Source organism: Humulus lupulus, chromosome 4 (genome assembly GCF_963169125.1).
Source record: "Humulus lupulus chromosome 4, drHumLupu1.1, whole genome shotgun sequence".
In the NCBI taxonomy this organism is placed as follows: Eukaryota; Viridiplantae; Streptophyta; class Magnoliopsida; order Rosales; family Cannabaceae; genus Humulus; species Humulus lupulus.
Window position 1 is genome coordinate 243,861,747 of NC_084796.1, and position 20,219 is coordinate 243,881,965.

Genomic DNA, 20,219 nt, shown 5'->3' on the forward strand with positions numbered 1-20,219 from the left:
GGCACCAGGGTCGGAGCCAGTGTCTAGAGCACCTTACATAATGGCCCCAGTTGAGTTGAAAGAATTAAAAGTACAGTTACAAGAATTGTTGGATTTGGGTTTTATCAGACCTAGTTTCTCACCTTGGGGTGCGCCAGTTCTGTTTGTAAAGAAGAAAGATGGTTCTCTGAGGATGTGCATTGATTACAGAGAACTGAATAAGTTGACAATCAAGAATAAGTATCCTTTGCCAAGGATAGATGATCTGTTTGATCAGTTGCAAGGTAAGAAGGTATTCTCAAAGATCGACCTTCATTCTGGTTATCATCAGTTAAGGGTCAAGGAGGGAGACATACCGAAGACTTCTTTTCGTACCAGGTATGGGCATTATGGGTTCTTAGTCATGTCTTTTGGATTGACTAATGCCCTTGCTGCTTTTATGTATCTGATGAACAGAGTGTTCAAGGATTATCTGAACTAGTTTGTGATCGTCTTCATCGATGATATTCTGGTATATTCTCAGTCTGAGTCAGAGCACAAGCATCATCTGAGGTTGGTTCTACAGAGGCTGAGGGAACACAGATTGTTTGCAAAGTTCAAGAAATATGAGTTCTGGTTATCTCAGGTATCCTTTCTTGGGCACATTGTCAGTAAGGAGGGGATTAAGGTAGACCCAGCGAAGATTGAAGCGATCAAAGATTGGCCAAGGCCAAAGAATGCTTCTGAGGTTAGAAGTTTCCTTGGATTGGCAGGTTATTATAGGCATTTCGTGGAAGGGTTCTCAAAGATTGCTATTGCATTAACTAAGCTGACACGCAAGAGTCAGAAATTTGTGTGGTCAGATAAATGTGAGAACAACTTCCAAGAACTGAAGCAGAGATTGATTACAACTCTGATTCTGAGTCTCCCAACAGATCAGAAGAAGTTTGTGATTTATTGGGATGCTTCTCATCAGAGTTTGGGCTGTGTTCTGATGTAGTCAGAGAAAGTAATTGCCTATGCCTCTCGTCAGTTGAAGGAGTATGAAAAGAGATATCCCACTCATGATTTAGAGTTGGCGGCTGTGGTCTTTGCTCTAAAGATATGGAGGAATTATCTTTATGGAGAGAAGTGTGAGATCTATACAAACCACAAGAGCCTGAAATACTTCTTCATCCAGAAAGACTTGAATATAAGACAAAGGCGTTGGCTAGACACTTCAAGAAAAAACAGTATTCATAACACTTAAAAACTGCTATCCGGGACTATTGATAGCATTTCTGAAAATGCTAACATAGCCCCTGTTATTAAAAGTCCAGTCTTTTCTATAACAGTTTTTGAATGTTATGTTCGGTGTTATCTTAAACTATTCAATAACACATTTTTAGGTGCTATAATATTCAAATAATAACATTTAGATAGAGTTTTTGGTTATAAATTTGAAGTTTAATCTTGTACTTTTTTCATAACACTTTTCAACTGTTACATTTAATTATTTTGATAACATTTTTAGTTTGTTATATTATATATATCATAACGATTTGTTTCGCTTATAATATGTTTTTAAATCGTAACATATAGTAATAAAATTTTGTTACTTTAGTGTGGATAATATATTTTAAATTTTATTTTAATAAGTATACTTATATGGTTTTTTTTAATTAAAAGATCTTCATTATTGTATTTTGATAAAAAAAAAACAAAATTAATCATAAAATGTAATTTTCAATAGATTGATAAACTATAAGTATTACATTAAAAAATAACTAATTCAAACCATGAATGTGTCTACTTCATAAGATATTAGTTCTAACTTAAGTTTGAAAGCATAACATAATAAAATTTTATAATCTTGAACATTTTTTACTTCAAACTATAGTTTGGATGATGTTGTTGCTGCTAATGCTATTGTTGATGTTGTTGTAGCTGTTCTTCAGATTGTTGTGCTTGACTATGAACCCCAGATGGAGTACTAGTCCTTCGAGGGAACTTGTTCAAACTCTCTGAAAAATAAATAGAGAAAGATAAGAAGTCAGGTTTGGAGAGCTGATGCCACAAACCTAACATACAATTAGCCCCATTTAAATCATTACTGACTATAATCAACATGAACAAAACAGAATTCAGAAATCCAAATATAAATAAGCATAATAGAAAACAAAATGAAGATTCAAACAAAGCTTGGGAACAACTGCAAGATGAAAACTAAAATAAATAAATAATATAACAAGTGAATGCAAAGCCAATCCCATAACTATCATATAAACTATAACTTACCAAAGCTATAAATAAGAAAAGAGAATACAATGCAAATAAAATCAAACTTGTCAAACAACTTGCTGCCATTAGAGAATACAGTGAATGTATATCAATATGTTTCAGCATATTTGTATTTTACTGTTTTAACAAGTTAATAATGAGTTCATACAACCTGTAAAGATAAGGCAGTAGAAGAGGTATAGAAGAAATTTCTGCTTGAGTTTCACATACAATAAATTAAGTATTCTAACAGTTAAATTGTGTCTGAAGTTAGCATAATATTATAACAAAAATAAAAGTAAGAGAAGTAATAAAATATGAATATAGATATGAATATAGTAGACAATTTTATAGAGAGAGCAACAATTATAATATGAGATTCAGATTCAGATTTTACCCAAAATTGCAGGAAAAAAAAAGATGAGACTTGGATTTCTAGAGAAAATCTAAAATGACAGAGAGAGGCTCAAATTTTACACCTTAAATATGAAATGTTGAAATGAGATAGATAAATGCTTCAATACAATGGAAAAAAATTGCAGAACAGAGATTGAAAAGAAGATTCCTACATTTTAATAAAACAAATGACAAAACAGAAGTGCAGGCACATCCTTTGTTGCCTTATTATTTATATTTTTTCTAGTACATTTTTTTAATGAAGTGAACAGTTTTCTCTCTTTAAACCAACAAGAATAACTAAATAATGGATTGGGCAGATAACATCAAAGACAACCTCAGCATGCAGTATAGATGCGAGGATGTTAGCCTTTTATTATAGAGCTGTTACATTGCCTAAGAGGGACAAGTGTAATAAGGAGAGGCCCCACTTACATGTCTAAAGACGTATTGAAAATCATATACTATTAAAATCAAGACAAGCAATATAAAGACAATGAATAAGATAACACACAATCACTTGAATATAGTACAGTCTTCATAAATCGGATTGATGAAAATGTGATCACTGAAAAAGAAAATACTTTTTTGCCAAGTTAAGAGACGACAAAGCCACTAGAACAATGTCTTCCCATATATGGAAGAAAAAAAAAACATTACGAAGGCACTATATCAAGGAACTCTTATAAGCACTTTTTTTTAAAGGAACTCTTATATACATCTCACTCACCTTTTTATTAAGGTCATGGAAAGCCTCCAAATGTGATAGTGCATCGCCCGCTGCCAAGAGTGCAATCATGCCCTAAAATCATTCCACAAAAATGTTAATTAAGGGTTTCCTAAACTTCAGAGATGTAATATCACATTTCAACATGGAAAGCAACATGATAAGACTTAAAACTTACTGATATTGGGGAGTCTGCACCAAGGCTTTTGTCACGGAAAAATGAAGCCGAATCCATTGACGCCACAGTCAATATAATAGGCTTACCCTGATCTAAGGAGGAGATATTAAGCGGAGGAAGTGATGACCAAACACTGCCCTTCATAATTATGAGCAATAGTTAAATTCAAAGTAATTTAGGAAGGTCAAAAGAATAAAGATAAGAAGAAATGTGTTGATCTTCTAAATATGTGTTTCAAACACTGAAAGTTGATGGAAGTAAGTTTCAGCATCAAAGATTTGAATCCTACAAAGCTCAACTATAGACCAACATGCATATTCTTTTGACCTCCCCTGTACAAATAAAACTGAGAAAAAGAATCCCATGAAATCTTCCCCACTCAAAACAATAAATACACACACACACACACACATATATATTTACATATAATAATATAAAATCTAATAAGAAAGAAAATGAAAACCAAGCCAATGAGAATAAGGACTACATTCTAAAATACAAGTCAGATTTCGAACTCAAAAGAGAGATGAGACACAAATACAAATCGTGAACCACATTTAGAGCTGTTAGACTTCATTATGGATACCAACAAATGCAAAATGAGTTACCTGTATCCCCCTAATGGAAGGCAGGTCTCCTCTTTCAAACAAGATTCTAAATCACGAGTTCCAGCTTTCACTGTCTAATCAAAACAAATGTATCACAGATTCCTTGAAAACATCATTAAGCCAACAACCAAAAAATGTCTGCGAGATAAAGTCAATAAAATGCACTAGAAAGTTAAAAACAAACAAGCTACCTGCATCACAAGATCAAACTCAGCCACAACAGTGGTATAAGATCTCTGTCTCTTCAAAATTTCTTCAGAAACCTGCATATGAGTGACATCAAAAAGTTTATTAACAATAAACTAAAGCTGCCAAAAAATTGTCTTGTGGTTGGGGGGGCAAACATCAACAACAATTAAATACAGTCCATTAATATGAAAATTGAAATAACTAGACTTTTTCTTTTAAAAGTGGTTTCACTTCTTCAGTGGACGGTACAAAATGAAAACTAAATGAAATGACACTTACTACCTCTTGGATGGTCTTCGTACTACTCTCCGAGAGCAAGAATACAGGAAAATCATACTTGTTCCACAATATACCAGATCCCTGAAAATGTGGAAGGAAGTTGTTGGTCCAATATATAAAACAGAATGTTAAAAGATGAAACACGAACAATACATTAGATAAGTTTGGCATTTATAACCAGTAAAAGTAAGGAGTATATAATGTTCTAACTTTTAATATGTGAAACACATTGATACTCACCTAAACAAATGTGACAGGTAGAATTTAAGTTGTTCCATGTTCTTCAAGTAGTATAATAAAGGTAAGAAAAAGATATATTCAAATTTTACTTAAAACACAAATAACTTATACAACCTCACATTGTATAAACACTCGTTGAAATTCCTGTATTATGTGACCAGCAAAAGCACACAGGCCCCTTATGGAGATGAGGCTGTGGGGCTTTGTAGTCTGGCATTAAACATGAAATAATAACCCATATTTTGCACTTTTTCTTGGAAAAGAACCATATATGCAAATAATTAGGATAATAATTACAATCTATGAGTTCCTAAATAGAAATCAATAGAACTTTAACAACCAACCTTCCTCTACAGTAACTGAAGTTGAATATTTTTAGTGATTAGACATGAGGGTCCAACACAGATGGAAACTTGATGCTCACGGAAGTTAGCTAAAGATGACTAGTCCTATAACATATAGCATGGTAGTAGAAATAAAACTCTGAACAGAAAAAATGTCACCCTTACGAAAATATTATCAAAGAGCTTATGCTGAAAAAGTTGTATGTAAGGTGTGGTGCATAAAAGAAAGGTAGACTATCAAATGTCTAATACCCCATTCTAATATAGCACGCATATAACTATATATTCAACTCATGAGGATAATAAAAATATGTTATAGAGAATAATTACCATATAACAAGTACCATATAACCCTTCAGATTAATGGCTTTTTCCTTTGTTGCAGAGTTGTGTTTTACAATTGCTTGGCTCAGCTGAGGAACATAATGTCCTAGTACATAGATGCCCACAAAGAAAACCACAATTCAAACAAAGTATTGATGATATATGAATATACGTGTGCATAAAATATAATTAGTATGAAGAAATTGGAGAACTGATTGGCTCAAACATGAATTCAACAAATGAATTTTGAGATACTTGTTACTAATGCCTACACAGCTTAATCCATTAAATCAACATAAAACGAGTTTGAAGGTTAATCACCTGCATAGCTCTCTCCTGTAATATAGAAGTCCCTTCCTTAAGGACTACTAATCACTATGCATATTACCCACCTTTAGCTAAAGAAATAAATAAGATGCCCAGAGATTGCAAACAGACAAAAATGCAAGTACGATTCAGTCATTTGGTAAGCAATTTAAACTTTTACTTGAACCATCAAATTCCTCGCGAAGTTTTGACATAAAATTCTCATTCATTTGGCCTCTTTACCTCACTCATTTGTTCAATAAAGCAAATGACTCAAAATTAACATTGTTATGCACATGTGCAAATACTAATGTGAACTCAAAAGCATAATTGACTATTTATGCTTATTTCAGATTTCCTTAAATAACACCCCTTAAAAAATAAAATTAAATTAAAATTAAAAAACATCAAAATACACTCAATATAGGATTCTAAAGAGCTGCCAAAATGGGAACCAAAATATAACACAAACAAACCTGAGTGGATGAAACAATAGTAAGCAAGCATGGGAACAAAACAGGTACTAATGTGGGCATCACTTTATCGTCCAAGTCATCAGAGAGAAGAGCCCAGCACCTCAAAGCTCCATGAACTACAACATTTAGAAGCAAATCATGCATCTTTCAGATGTAAAAGCCATAAAACTCTTAAATATGAAACAAATAACAAACAATAACTTGCAACACTTGAGCAAGTTAAAATCCCTAATAGCCTAGATTAAAAATTGTCATAATATAGTACACACTTAGAGGTTATTGTTGTCAATCTAACATAAGTGGTAATAATAGAAAAACAACAAACAAGACAGCTCGGCACCAGCTCACCTGCTTCTTCCCCTGCTTTGAAAGACCTAAGTGAGTGAGAACATCCTTAAGCTCTTTTATTCTAAAATATGCCAACTTTTCCTGCAACAAAAACAAACACATCAATAAACCTTGAATGCAACATCAACAATTCAACGTACAAACACTTTCAAATAATTTCATCACAAAATAATTTCAACACCCAAATGATTGAAATAGAGAAGTACCTGAGAGCCAGCAAGCTCCTCAAACTGCTTGACCCAATCATCCATCATAGCATTATTACCCAAGTCCGGAACAGGTGGCCTGACAAATAATATTGAGCATAACATTTTCTTACTTACTCAATATACAATACTTAGATTCAAGAAATCCACAGATAATAACAAGATTCAAAAAGAAGATATACCTAGATTCAAGAACAAACATTTGATGTGGTAAACAACATATGAAAATTAAACACTGTAAAAAAATTAATACCCTCATACGAAGACTGCGTCCACCACGAATGGCAAGGTCAGCCACCAAAAGAGCACATATATATTACTCGGAGATCGTGAGCTCAAGCACCGCCGCACCCACGCCGTAGACCCACCGCCGCAAGGACCGTCGCACCCACGAGCGAGCCACGCCGTAGACCCACGAGTCAAGCCTCCCTGTCACACGACCCAAGCCGCGGACCCCATCACCTTGTTGCACACCTGCAACAAACAGAGAGAAAGAAAGAAAGATTGAACGAGAGAGTTGCTGAGAGAGAAAGATAGAACATGAGAGAGAAACAGAGGAGGCGTAGGGTTATTAGGGATTTTTTGCTTTTGTCTTTCATTTGGCGCCTAAGTATAATTTAGCGCCTAAAATTTTTAGTCCGGTCAAACAATAGCGTTTTTTAAAATATGCTATATTTTAATGTAATATATGGGCATAATTGTTGTAGTGAGAGTTAGTAAAAGATTATGATTGTGAGATTTTGTGTCATCTAAGAAAAGCCAACGTGGTAGCTGATGCTTTATGCCGGAAGGGTCCGGGAAAGATTTATGGTGCGAGGCTGATGGCCAGAGAGTTAGCAGATGATATGACCAGAGCTGGTATAGAGTTGCTGGTGGGCCAGTTGGCTAATATTACGCTACAGTCTACACTGTTGGAGAGAATCAAGGAGGGTCAGTTGAGTGATCCACAGCTGATTAAGATCAGAGAGGATGTTTTGGCTGGAGCATCCAAAGATTATACAGTGTCTGAGTTAGGCTTGTTGAGATACAAGGAGCGGATATGCGTTCTGTTAGACACTGCTTTGAGACGAGAGATTCTGGATGAATCTTATACTGCACCTTACTCTTTGCATCTAGGCACCACGAAGATGTATCAGGATGTGAGATTGTTGTATTGGTGGTCGGAGATGAAGAGAGATGTAGTAGAGTATGTGGCTAAGTGCTTGACATGTCAGCAGGTCAAGGCTGAGCATCATAGGCCAGCAGGGTTATTGCAGCCTCTGGATATCCCAGAGTGGAAGTGGGAGGACATCACGATGGATTTCGTGGTGGGCTTACCCAGGATTGTTAGTCAACATGATTCTATTTGGGTGATAGTGAATCGCTACACCAAGTTAGCTCACTTCTTGCCAGTGAAGACTACTTATACAGTTGATCAGTATGCAGATCTCTAAGTGAGAGATCGTGCGCCTCCATGGAGCACCGAGGTTGATCGTGTCAGATCGAGACCCCACTTTTACTTCCAAGTTCTGGGGGAGCTTACAGAAAGCCATGGGTACACAGTTAAAGTTCAGTATGACTTATCATCCTTAGACAGATGGGCAATCTGAGAGGACGATCCAGATATTGGAAGACAAGATGCGAGCATGTGTGCTGGACTTTGGTGGATCTTGCAGCAAGTATCTACCTTTGATAGAGTTTTCCTACAACAACAATTATCAGTCTACCATTGGAGTTACACCTTATGAGATGTTGTATGGTAGGAAATGCAGATCTATCATTCAATGGGATGAGACAGGTTAAAGGAGATACTTGGGTCCTGAGGCAGTTCAGAGGACCAGTGAGGTCATTGAAAAGATTAGAGCTCGATGCTCACATCTTAGAGTAGGCAGAAGAGCTATGCAGATCCCAAGCGTAGGAACGTGGAGTTCCAAGTGGGAGACTATGTCTTCCTTACAGTCTCTCCATGGAAAGGTATGGGAAGAAGGGCAAGCTGAGCTCTAGATTTGTAGGTCCATTTGAGATCCTATAGAGGACTGGTCAGGTGGCTTACAGGTTGGCCTTGCCACCGGCATTGTCGGTCGTGCATAATGTGTTTCATGTTTCAGCTCTTCGGAGGTATGTGTCTGATGTAAATTATATTTTGAGTTATGAAGATCTGGAGCATGAGGCAAATCTCTCCTTTAAGGAGCAGCCAGTCCAGATACTTGACAGAAAGGATAAGGACGAGGAAGTGACCTGGGAGCTGGAGTCAGATATGTAGAGTCAGTATCCTGAGTAATTCAGGTAAATTTCGAGGACGAAATTTCTGTAAGAAGGGGATAGTTGTAATGCCCCGAAATCCCTAATGTGGTTTAATGGCTGGATTAGTAGGCCGGGGTGGGCCATAATTGTTTAATTATGCCATTAAATGATAATGTGCATGTTTATGTGAATTATATTATAATATGATGTTATATGCATGCATGTGGATCCACATTTGAATATTAGGGTGTTTTGGTAATTTGGCCTGTTGAGGGCATATTTGTGTAATTTCGTGCATATTGTGAGTTATGGACAAGATCCCATTATTATGGAGGTATATTCGAGCTATTCGGCATGAGACAGTCTTATATTATTAATTAGAGGTTTTGTCATGACAGGGTCTTTTATTGGGATATTGAGTAATGAGAGGGTTTATTTGATGATAAATTGGGAGTTATTGAGATCAGGAAGAAATTCTAGAAGTTTTGACTATAATGTTTCCGGGGGTGTTTTCGGGACCCCGAGCACTAGGTTTTATTTGAGGTTACTTAAGCTTGAAGTAGCTTGTCAGGTAGAACCGTACGTTAGAAAACACTTTATCTCTTCCTGTTAGTTCATTTTACCGTTCGAGGCAATTTCAAGGAAATCTTGAGTTATAGGAGTCAGAATCAGGCAAGGGTCGAGGAATAGCGATCCTAGGAAAGATTAGAAGTATCTTGACCAAAGGATTTAACAGAAAACAACCCAATCAAAGGTAGTCTAAGTTTTGAGTTTTGAGGTTTTAGAGTTTCTAAGCTTCGAATTGGATTTTGTGAATCGTTGAGTTTTTGGTTCATTTGAGCCTTGGGATTTGATGGTTTTGGATCATTGGGAAGTTTGGGAGCTTTGATTTTTGGATTTGGAAGTGTTTAGGTGAGTTTTTGGAGGGTTTGGGATGAAGAAGATCGAGTACTTGGTTGGTTCTGGATGGGGGACCGCGGCCCTGTTCTTGGGCGCCGCGGCCCAAGCTCGAAGAAACAGCTGGAGGCTTTTGGCTTGTGCTGGGCGCCACGACCCTGAGTAACGAGCGTCGCGACCCTTGCTCCTGATGTGGTTGGGGGCTGCGGCTCAAGGTACTAGGGTCGCAGCTCTTGGGTAGTTTTGAGGCTGTTTGAGTGTTTTGACCTCGGGAACTTGGTATTAGGCCTCAGGATTGTTCCTACTACCCGGATTAGTGAGGTTCGATGTCCCGGAGGCTAGATCTTGGTTTGGGAACCTTTGTTCTTCATTTTATTGATGATGTCCCATATTTGGTTATGACTAGGTGACCACTAAAGGGCTAAAAGTCAGATTGTTCTCAAGGGTCATTCTTTTATTCGTTTTCGTTCGAATCAGAGGTAAGAAAACTGCACCCCATATGTGACATGCATGGTTATTCATGAGGCATGTTGAATGTGTAAATGTGGACATGGATTGATTATTGAATGCTTAGCAAATCTTGCTCACTTATGTATGGCACTGACTCATTAGTCAGAATTGGCAAAGGTTTCAGTAACAACTGTGAAGCTGTGACTCATTAGTCAAGTTCGACAGTGGTACTGGGCACTGATCACACAGTGTTGACTCATAAGTTAGGAACGGTCTTAGCGTGTTCAACGGGAGCCAATAAAGATTAGATCTAATTGACATCTGCATTAAATGACTCAGAAGAGCATTAATGTCGGACCGACCTCAAGTTCGATGAATACTATAAGCGCTTGTCTAGCCAAAGCTAGTTACTTAGAGCCACAGTGACTATTTAGTCACATGGCTGTGGGTGCTGAGCCCCGTGTGACTTACCCATCAATCAGTCATCTGTTTAAGCTAGTGACTTACCCAGCATTCACTCATCTATTTAAGCTAGTGACTTACCCAGCAGTCACTCATCTGTTTAAGCTAGAGACTTACCTAGCAGTCACTCATCTGTTTAAGCTAGTGACTTACTTGTCAGTCACTCATTATAGTTTACTAGAACCTCAAGTGTTAAATCATTAATTTGATTAAAGAGCTATAAGCTCCTTCATGGTTATTGTAAACACAAAGTGATATTCACTCATCTACTCAGAGCTATAAGCTCTGTATGATTATCATGATCATCATTTGATATTATATGTCTGAATTATTGTGTTTTCTTGATGGGCTTTGGCTCATGGGTGCTATGTGGTGCAGTTAAAGGGAAAGAAAAGCTCACTCATCATTGAGTGGAGAGCTTAGGTGGTGATGTGTACATATGCGGCCGCTTGACCACCACGGCCAAGGAGTTCTTAGAGGAGCTAGGGGGTTTACCCTATTTTTGCTGCTTAGGTCGGCGGGTTTGTAAATTTGAAACAGTAATTACCATTTTGAGTTGTAAATAACTTGTAAATGTTTTTGATGGGCCCATGAACAGTTTTATGTATTAAATAAAATATATAATTTCTTTTTTATTGGTATTCCACCTTAGCCTGTTAATAATACCTAGAAGCACGTTTTTAACCAAAGAACTCGGGTAGCGAGTTAAATTTCCGTTTCACAGTAAATATTATGGGGTAACCAGGGCGTTACAATATCCCTTGACTCGCCCCGAGTCGGGTATCGGGTCCCGTTGTGTCTTTCCAACTAAACCGCTCCCTAGGACTGTCTCGGATCGTGCTTCACAAATACATCGGCACTCACACGTGGTAAAGATCACAATATTCACAAATGTTGCATTTATGCTCTCAACGGGCTAAAATTACAAGCATGACCCTAATAACCAAATGGGGCCCACATGCATAGTTAGCTCACCTAAACATGTATTTCTAATCACATACTCATCAAATTCACATATTAACATAATAAATCACTTATTGCCCTCCAGGCACGCTAATCAAGGCCCTATGCTTGATTAGCAAATTTGGGACGCTACATTTTTCCTCGAGCCTAAACCCGAATTCATACCGAAAACACCAATTCAACCAAGAATTGAGCTTAGTTTTCTTACCCTTATAGCATATATATCATAACCAACCTATAAACCATTCCTTACACTCATCAAACATCCAAAATCAGCTTTGGATTCAACTTTCATGCAAACTCTAAATTCTAACTACAATCCAGCAGAATCAACAAGTTAAAACTTGAAACCTTACCTCGGTTTGTGGCTTGAATCTCCCAGCTATACTCTGTCTACTTCTAGTATTAACTCCCTAGATTTTCCAAGGTTCAATTCCCTGAGTTTTCTCCTTCATTTCATTAGAATTCTCTTAGGGTCAAGAGTAGGAGAGAGAGAGAACGTGAGATGGAGGGAGAGAGAGGGAGCTGGGAACTTAGTAGATTCTAGTGGGTTATGGCTAAGCCTAGACTTCCCACTGAGTTATTCCTTGCCTAAATAAAGACCATACTGCCCTTGCTTTTATCTTAGCCTCATATTTTCCCTTAAGGGTAAAATGGTCATTTTTCTCGATTCCTGCTAATTCCTCAAATCATCCTACTAATTCCCAATTAATCCTGTCATGCCAAAATAATTACCAAATACTTACTCGCTACTCAATAAATCCCAAAATATATTTTAAGTTCCCAACATACCCCTAAGCTCACCCCAAGCCGGGTATTATTCCCTGATGTGACTATTTCGCTAATCCACTCACTAGGATTGTCTCAAACCATATACTGCAAATATATCCACATAATAATGTGGTCTCAACCATTTAACACATATAATCACATTTATGCTCTTAACGGGCCAAAATTACAGATATGCCCTTATAAACAATAAATGGCCCACATGCATATCTAATACTCATAAACATGCATATAATATATTCACATCATCATATATATATATATCATGCATGCCACATAGTCATGCATTTAAATCAAATAATCATATACATATCCAGTTATACCTCCCAGCACGCTAATCAAGGCACTAAACCCTTATAACATTTTTGGGTTATTACAACTATCCCCTCCGATTGAGAATTTTGTCCTCCAAATTTACCTCAATAGCTTGAGATACTGATCCCGCATAGCTAACTCAAGTTCCCAGGTCGCTTCCTCGACCTTGCTATTCCTCCATAATACGTTGACTAAGATCTGAACCGGTCGCTCCTTATACGATAAATTGGTCTGTAGCTCTAGACCCTCATATCCCAAAATATGATTCATATATGAGATGTACTTCTGAAGCATAGAGATGTGGAATATGTCGTGAACTCCTGATAATGATGGTGGCAGAGCCAATCTGTAGGCTACCTGCCTGATCCTCTCCAAGATCGCAAAAGGTCCTATGAACCTAGGGCCCAACTTGCCCTTTTTACTAAATCTCCTCACCCCTCGCAATGGTGAAACTCGTAGAAACACGTGGTCCCCAACCTGGAACTCCTCGTCCCTACGCTTAGGATTAGCGTAGCTTTTATGTCTACTTTGTGAAGCGAGCATTCGAGCTTGAATCTTTTCAATAACTTCATTAGTCTTGAGAACCATCTCCGGTCCCAAATACTTGCTTTCCCCCATCTCATCCCAATGAATGGATGATCTACATTTCCTTCCATATAACATCTCGTATGGAGCTACTCCAATCGTTGATTGATACATGTTGTTGTATGAAAACTCATGGGAGGTACTTACTCCCAGACCCCTCGAAGTCTATCACACATGCTCTAAGCATGTCTTCAAATACTTGAATTGTCCTCTCAAACTGTCTGTCTGTCTGAGGATGAAAGACTGTACTGAACTTCAACTGAGTTCCCATAACCTTTTGCAAACCACCCCAAAACTTGGAGGTAAATATGGGATCCCGGTGCGATACTATATATTTAGGAACCCCATGGAGACGTACAATCTCCTTCACATATAACTCCGCATACTGATCTACAGTATATAGGTTGTCCTCACTGGCAGAAAGTGAGCTGACTTGGTGTATCTGTCTACTATCACCCACACCGAGTCATGTAGCCCCACTCTCCTGGGTAAACCTCCCACGAAATCCATAACAATATCTTCCCACTTCCACTCGGGAATACCTAAAGACTGTAGCAACCCCACTGGTCGCTGATGTTCAGCCTTCACCTACTAACAAGTTAAACATTTGGCCACGTATTCAACCGTGTCCTTCTTCATCCCAGGCCACCAATATAAAGTCTGTAGATCCTGGTACATATTCGTGGTGCCTTGTTGGAGTGAGTATGGTGTAGTATGGACTTCATCAAGTATCTCTTGTCTAATCCCCATAACCATCGGAACACATATCAGATCCTTATCTCGTAGTAAACCTGTCTCTGAAATTGAATAATCCTTAGCCACTCCAGCTAGGACATTTCTTATACCCTCCTCCAACTGCGCATCATCCATCTGACCCTTTCTTATCCTATCTAGGAGGGTATACTTTCAAGTAATATTGGGCAATCGACCAACAACCACTTCTATCCTCGCTCTGGCCATCTTCTCTGCCAATTCCTTTGATATCTGCTTCGAACTGAATAACTGTCATGGGCCCCTCAGGCTCAATGCATCTGCCACTACATTGGCTATTAAGATCACATGAATGAATAAAAATAGTCAACAACAACAAATTAAAGTTATGGAATTCTTTAATTGGAGTTGTAAGTACGGTTTACTGAGTATCATAATGATACAAATAATCTAGATTCAGATTATTGATGTGGTAAGACATCTCGGTAAAGGTGCTTTATATAATATGATTATATATGACATGGACCGATATGAATAAAAGTATTTATCCAAAACCCATTTAACAATAAATACTTGTAATTCATATCATAACTGATGATCATTTATAGATCAACCTAAATCCTGAGTGTTCATGAACTCCTGTTCATGTTTATTAAATCTTTTGATTCATTCGTTAAGGTCTCTTCAAAGAATAAGGCTAATGACTTTTGTTTTGGAGATATAATATCATGGATGGCTGGGAACATGTATCAACAATACGGAATCTAATCTTTCCTAACGGATCGTATATTAGTTCCCTTAAGGGTTAATTCTGGAACTGAATGATTTTGAGCTCAAATCTATAATTAGATTATAGATTAATTATTCACTAGTGAATTAATGGTACTTAAGAAATAAAAAGTAAATTAGAAAGGTAAAATGGTAATTCTTCCATTCTAATTTATGAACTAATTAATTAGAGGGTTGAACTATTGTAAGATGGTTATATCAATGGACGACTTAAGAAAAAATTTCTGTAAAAGTATATCTATAACATAAAGAGTGCAATTCTGAATTTATAGTGGAGAAAAATCAGAATTAATAAATTAACTATTATAATTAAAGAGTTTAATTATTTAGTTTCAATTTATTGGAGCTTAATGTTATAGGTACATGGTCCCCGAAATGGCTCAAACAAACACTGACAAAGGTAAATACAAAAATGGGCAAAAAAGGACTTATGTGATAAGTAAAATATTTTTCTATGTATCAAACATAATTATTGTATAATTATGCGTAATTAATTAATTATTTTATTTAACAAAAATATAATTAATTTTGAATTAATTTATTTTTGGGATTTTTGGTATTTAAATAATAATAAAAATTAGGAAAAATCACATGCCATCACTGGCATGTGTAGGCTGTGGTACACGTGTAGCACAGTGCACAGTCACTGTGCTACATGCATAAGAGACTGAAAAAAGTTTCTTGGTTCCACAATTTTAGTTATTTAATATTAAATAAATAATGAGATATTGTAATATGATTAAAATATTATTATTTAAACAAAAATCTGATAAGTGATTAGTTATTTTCAAATTGTTTAAAATAACTAAGATTTTATTTTAATATATTGGATATATTAAATATAGGATATCAGTTTTTCAGAACGTAACTTTTCAAGGATAGAAAAATATCTAGAAATCTATCTCAGAGAAAGAGAACAGTGATACAAACAAAAGTCACTGTTCTTCTCAAAACCTAGGTCCAAACTTTATCAGATTTTATGTGTTGAGGACATCTGATTAATAGATTTTGCCTATTATTTTGCATAGCGAGTCCACACTCGTTCTTTGTGTGCTGAGAACATTTTGGAAGATCTTGGTATGAGATCTCAAGGATTTTGCCATACAAAAAGATGGCAGCAAGGAAGAACCTGAGGTAATTTTTCTATTCAGGTCTTTGATTCAATATATATATGCATGTGAAGAAGTAGATTTATAAATCTTATGGGATTAAATTAACAATTTGATTGTTGTTCGGCTGCGTATAACTGTAACGACTTTGAGTGTGCGTATCGAGGAGAACTTCATGCGAATGAACCGTTGCTCTGATACCAACTATAACGACTCAACTATTCTAGACTTTGGACCATCAATAACTACTATACTAATCTTAAGAAAATGTACATATGAAATAACCATAACTTTATTATAAATTGTAAAGTAAAGGTTTAAATACATAAAAAATTCATTTAGGATATGGGATCCCATTGTTTTGAAAATAAAACAAAACATAACTTAAAATAAATTGGATACAAAAATTAAGTGTGGAAAAATAATACATAGAAGTTATAACTAAAAGACTTAAAAACTTCATCCTCGAATCGTTTACGTAGTCCATCGATTCCATTCTTCCTCAATACACATCCCCAAGCTACCAAGAACCTTTCTCGCCGCCATAACTATTTTCCTGCACATACAAAACATAAAGGAATGAGCCTAATGCCCAGCAAGGAAAATCTACTACAAGCATGAAACATATACATACACATAAACTATAAACTATAAACTGTAAACTATAATCTTATGACTATATAAATACAACATCTATTATAATGGCCATCATACTTCTTAGGACTTGCTAGCTAAGCAATCATATGCCCATAAATTTACGAGGCTAGTTATCTAAACAGGTCACATAAATTTATGGGGCTCGTTATCTAAACAAGCATATGCCCAAGGAATCTACTATTGGGACTTGTTATCTAAACAAGTTATATATTTGTTATCTAAACAAATTATGTGATTGTTATCTAAACAATTCATGTACTAAAACAACTAAAAACATATCATACTTATAACATAAACATATATCAACAACATAAAAGCATACAAATTTACCCTATTTTCCTTACCAAAAACGGGAATGTGAGAACAAGATCGGGACTTTGGAACACTCCTAAAAACCATAATAGAGAGGTGAGTATACTAAGGAAAAGAGATGAAAAGAATGACCTACTCCATCGAAAAGATACTTACCAACAAGAACCTCAAGTTCAAGAACTTAGATGCCTATCCAGAAATAAAGAATACAGAGTTAGGAATTGAGTAGAGGAAAACTATAAGAATTTAATGAAACTATACTGAAAGGAACTAAGAATAGGAATACCTTGAATGCTTCTATGACCGAACTACACCTCAAAACCAAAATATACTATAAGCCTTCCTTCCCAAGTGTTTAGTAATCTTATAATGATAAAGCTTTTAACCCCAACCCAAGTGTTTAACACTCTAAAGTAATCCTAGCAGCTTGTAGGCTCTGAACTCAACTTGATGAATGAAGAAATGGCTGGGTACTAGGTCCTATTTATAGAGTTCAAGAATGAAAATATCTTCATTTAGCTTGAATAAAATAATGGCTTTTTAATTGAAAAATATTTGAATAATCGTTTAGCAGAGGCTGAAGACTCGGTCAAAAAGATTCTGGACTTATCATGAGGTTAAGGATTAAAATGAGCTCGGTTTCAAAATCATTCAAAAAACCATGCACCATAGCCAATATATCGCCCATTCTAGGCGATATATCGCCTGGACTGATGCTCCCGAGGCTCGTCGAGGTTGTCGTGCGAAGCTACGTGTTTTTCGTATCCCCGTATGGCGATATATCGCCCCCTAGAGTTGCGATATATCGGCATACGCTGAAATATTATACACATAATTACACTTTTTCAGCCTAATTTGAATTGAGTAAACTGCCTTGACTAAGTCCTTTAACGATTTCAAAGCTGCTGGCAGGCCCTAGGATTTTCAAATATTTCTCTTAATAAACTTATTCCTCAAAAATACTTAATTTCTCATTAAACATACACATGACAAGTGTTAATATCTTATTGGGTCTATCTAAACCTTATAGTATAATAATTATCATCTCCATAATTAGTCATATTAATCAAATCTTAGGTTATAATTAATATTCTTAAACTATAGGTTAAACTTATAAAATCTACAAGTGTTACTACGAGTGTCCAACTAAGTCCTGGCTTGAACCAAAATCCATAATAGTAAACATACTATAACTACTACTAGCTATTACTATTACTAGTACTATCTAATTAGCTAAGTAAAGTTCTTGGACTCTACAAGATTGAAGCCAAGAAATACGAAATCTTTGCTGCCAGTAATTCTTCAAGCACCAATTCAGATTGTTTACTAGCTTGTGCGTGGTTTTGAGAGCTATCATATGTGTTTTGTAGTCTTGAAGAATTGTCATGTGCTTTGGAGATATCACGTTTAAGTTGGATAAATTTCATAGAATGCCATTGTTGTAGAGAGACAACACCAACTTATTTGATAAGCAAGCTGATCCATAGGAACACTACGAGAACATTGTAGCAAGGTTTGTTGAATAATCTTCCTACTTTCTTGCTCCTGTAACAAAAGTTTTTCAAAAGAGAGTACCTTATTGTTTCCATGACAAATGCAAAATTGGTTGGTAAAATATCCATTTGTAATTCTCTAAGATCTAAACTATAGAATTCAAGATGTTGGATGGCTGATGATATAACCAAAAATCCAAACGTTCTTTGACCAAATATGAACCAAAACTGTTATTAGTCCAAGTGAACCGATCACCTTCAAAGGAAATTTCATGTAATTGACAATAGTTAAAAGTGGTTTTGAAATCATTCATGAATCACTTGCACCTTAAAGGATAGCTTACTTTATCATCATTAGACAAATTTTCATTAAAATCGTCAATAGTTAACCAAGGGACCATTGAAGATACATCCGACAGTTGATTTAATAAAGCCGAAGTTTGTTTTCTATTTTGAGTTTCAAGGAAACCATGCAATAAGATGCCAACGAGGACCATTATTATCATAAGCCAAAAAAATAATCAAAGTGGTTCATTGAATATGATGGGAAGTGTTACATCAATTGTTTTTTTCTTCCCTAATAACATAATAAGGCCACCTTTCAGACAAATCCTAGGGTCTTTTAACAACCATTCTGTTTAGTTGTTTAAACTGTCAGTTAAAGTTTTTCTATCATGTAATCAAGATTAGTTGTCTTAACATCTTTCCTTAATAGAATTGTACTCTATCTCTGCTTATAAATAAAATGCATCTTCTCAGAAATTGGCTAAGTTTTTTTAGCAAAACTTCTCTGAGATTTTCATTCAAATTCTCTCAAATAGATTTGCTAACATAAACTTGTTTCATTGTATCAGACGCCTTTGACTAACGTCTTCGATGGATACCAATGATACTTTGTCTCACGCACTTCCATAGACACTGATGACCCTCCCACTGTTCTGCTAGCTCCTCCATCTCAGGTGGATCTGACGACTTACTTGATTCCTGCGTGGAATCCATTTTCTAACTCTCTCACTTCTTTTCTTACTCTGAAGCTTGATAGGGATAATTTTCTTGCCTGGAAATCCCAAGTCGTACCCACTGTTATAGAGCATGAACTCGACGAGTTGCTCTTCAGAGATGTTTCTCCACCATTGAACCTGATATCTGGAGAAACGAATCCTGCCTACACTCAATGGAAGAGCAAAGACTAGCTACTCCTTTCTTGGTTGCGTTCGTCAATGTCTGAAAGCATTCTTGGTAGGGTGGCTTCTTATACGACCTCATACTCGATGTGCAAGGCTCTTGAGCATAAATTCTCCAGTCAATTGAAAGCAAGATTGTTACAACTCAAATCGCAACTTTCCAACATTCAGAAAGGTAACATGAGCATTGCTAATTATGTTGATAAGATTAAATCCATATGCAATTCTTTGGCTGTGGTTGGTCACTCTATCAGTGATTTTTATCTTCTCATGCAAATTCTCAATGGTCTGGGACCAGAGTTCGATCCTGTTGTTTCTGGCATAACATCACGCAGTGATACTCTAAGTCTTGAAGAAGTCCAGGCCTTGCTCATGTCCCACGAAACACGTCTTGAGCGCCACCACTCAATGACTGGTCTATCTACCAAGATGTCTGCGAATT

The 20,219-nt window shown here is 36.3% G+C and overlaps 1 protein-coding gene across 1 annotated transcript; it reads right to left on the reverse strand.

Moving 5' to 3' along the window:
* Nucleotides 1-3,044: 3,044 nt before the first annotated feature.
* Nucleotides 3,045-4,765, reverse strand: LOC133833095 (nicastrin-like). Its single transcript, XM_062263353.1, has 7 exons — nucleotides 4,748-4,765; nucleotides 4,598-4,675; nucleotides 4,318-4,389; nucleotides 4,127-4,200; nucleotides 3,519-3,651; nucleotides 3,344-3,415; nucleotides 3,045-3,077 (listed from the first exon to the last, which is right to left on the reverse strand). Exons 1-7 carry the CDS (start codon nucleotides 4,763-4,765, stop codon nucleotides 3,045-3,047), a joined length of 480 nt encoding a protein of 159 aa, XP_062119337.1.
* Nucleotides 4,766-20,219: the final 15,454 nt, after the last annotated feature.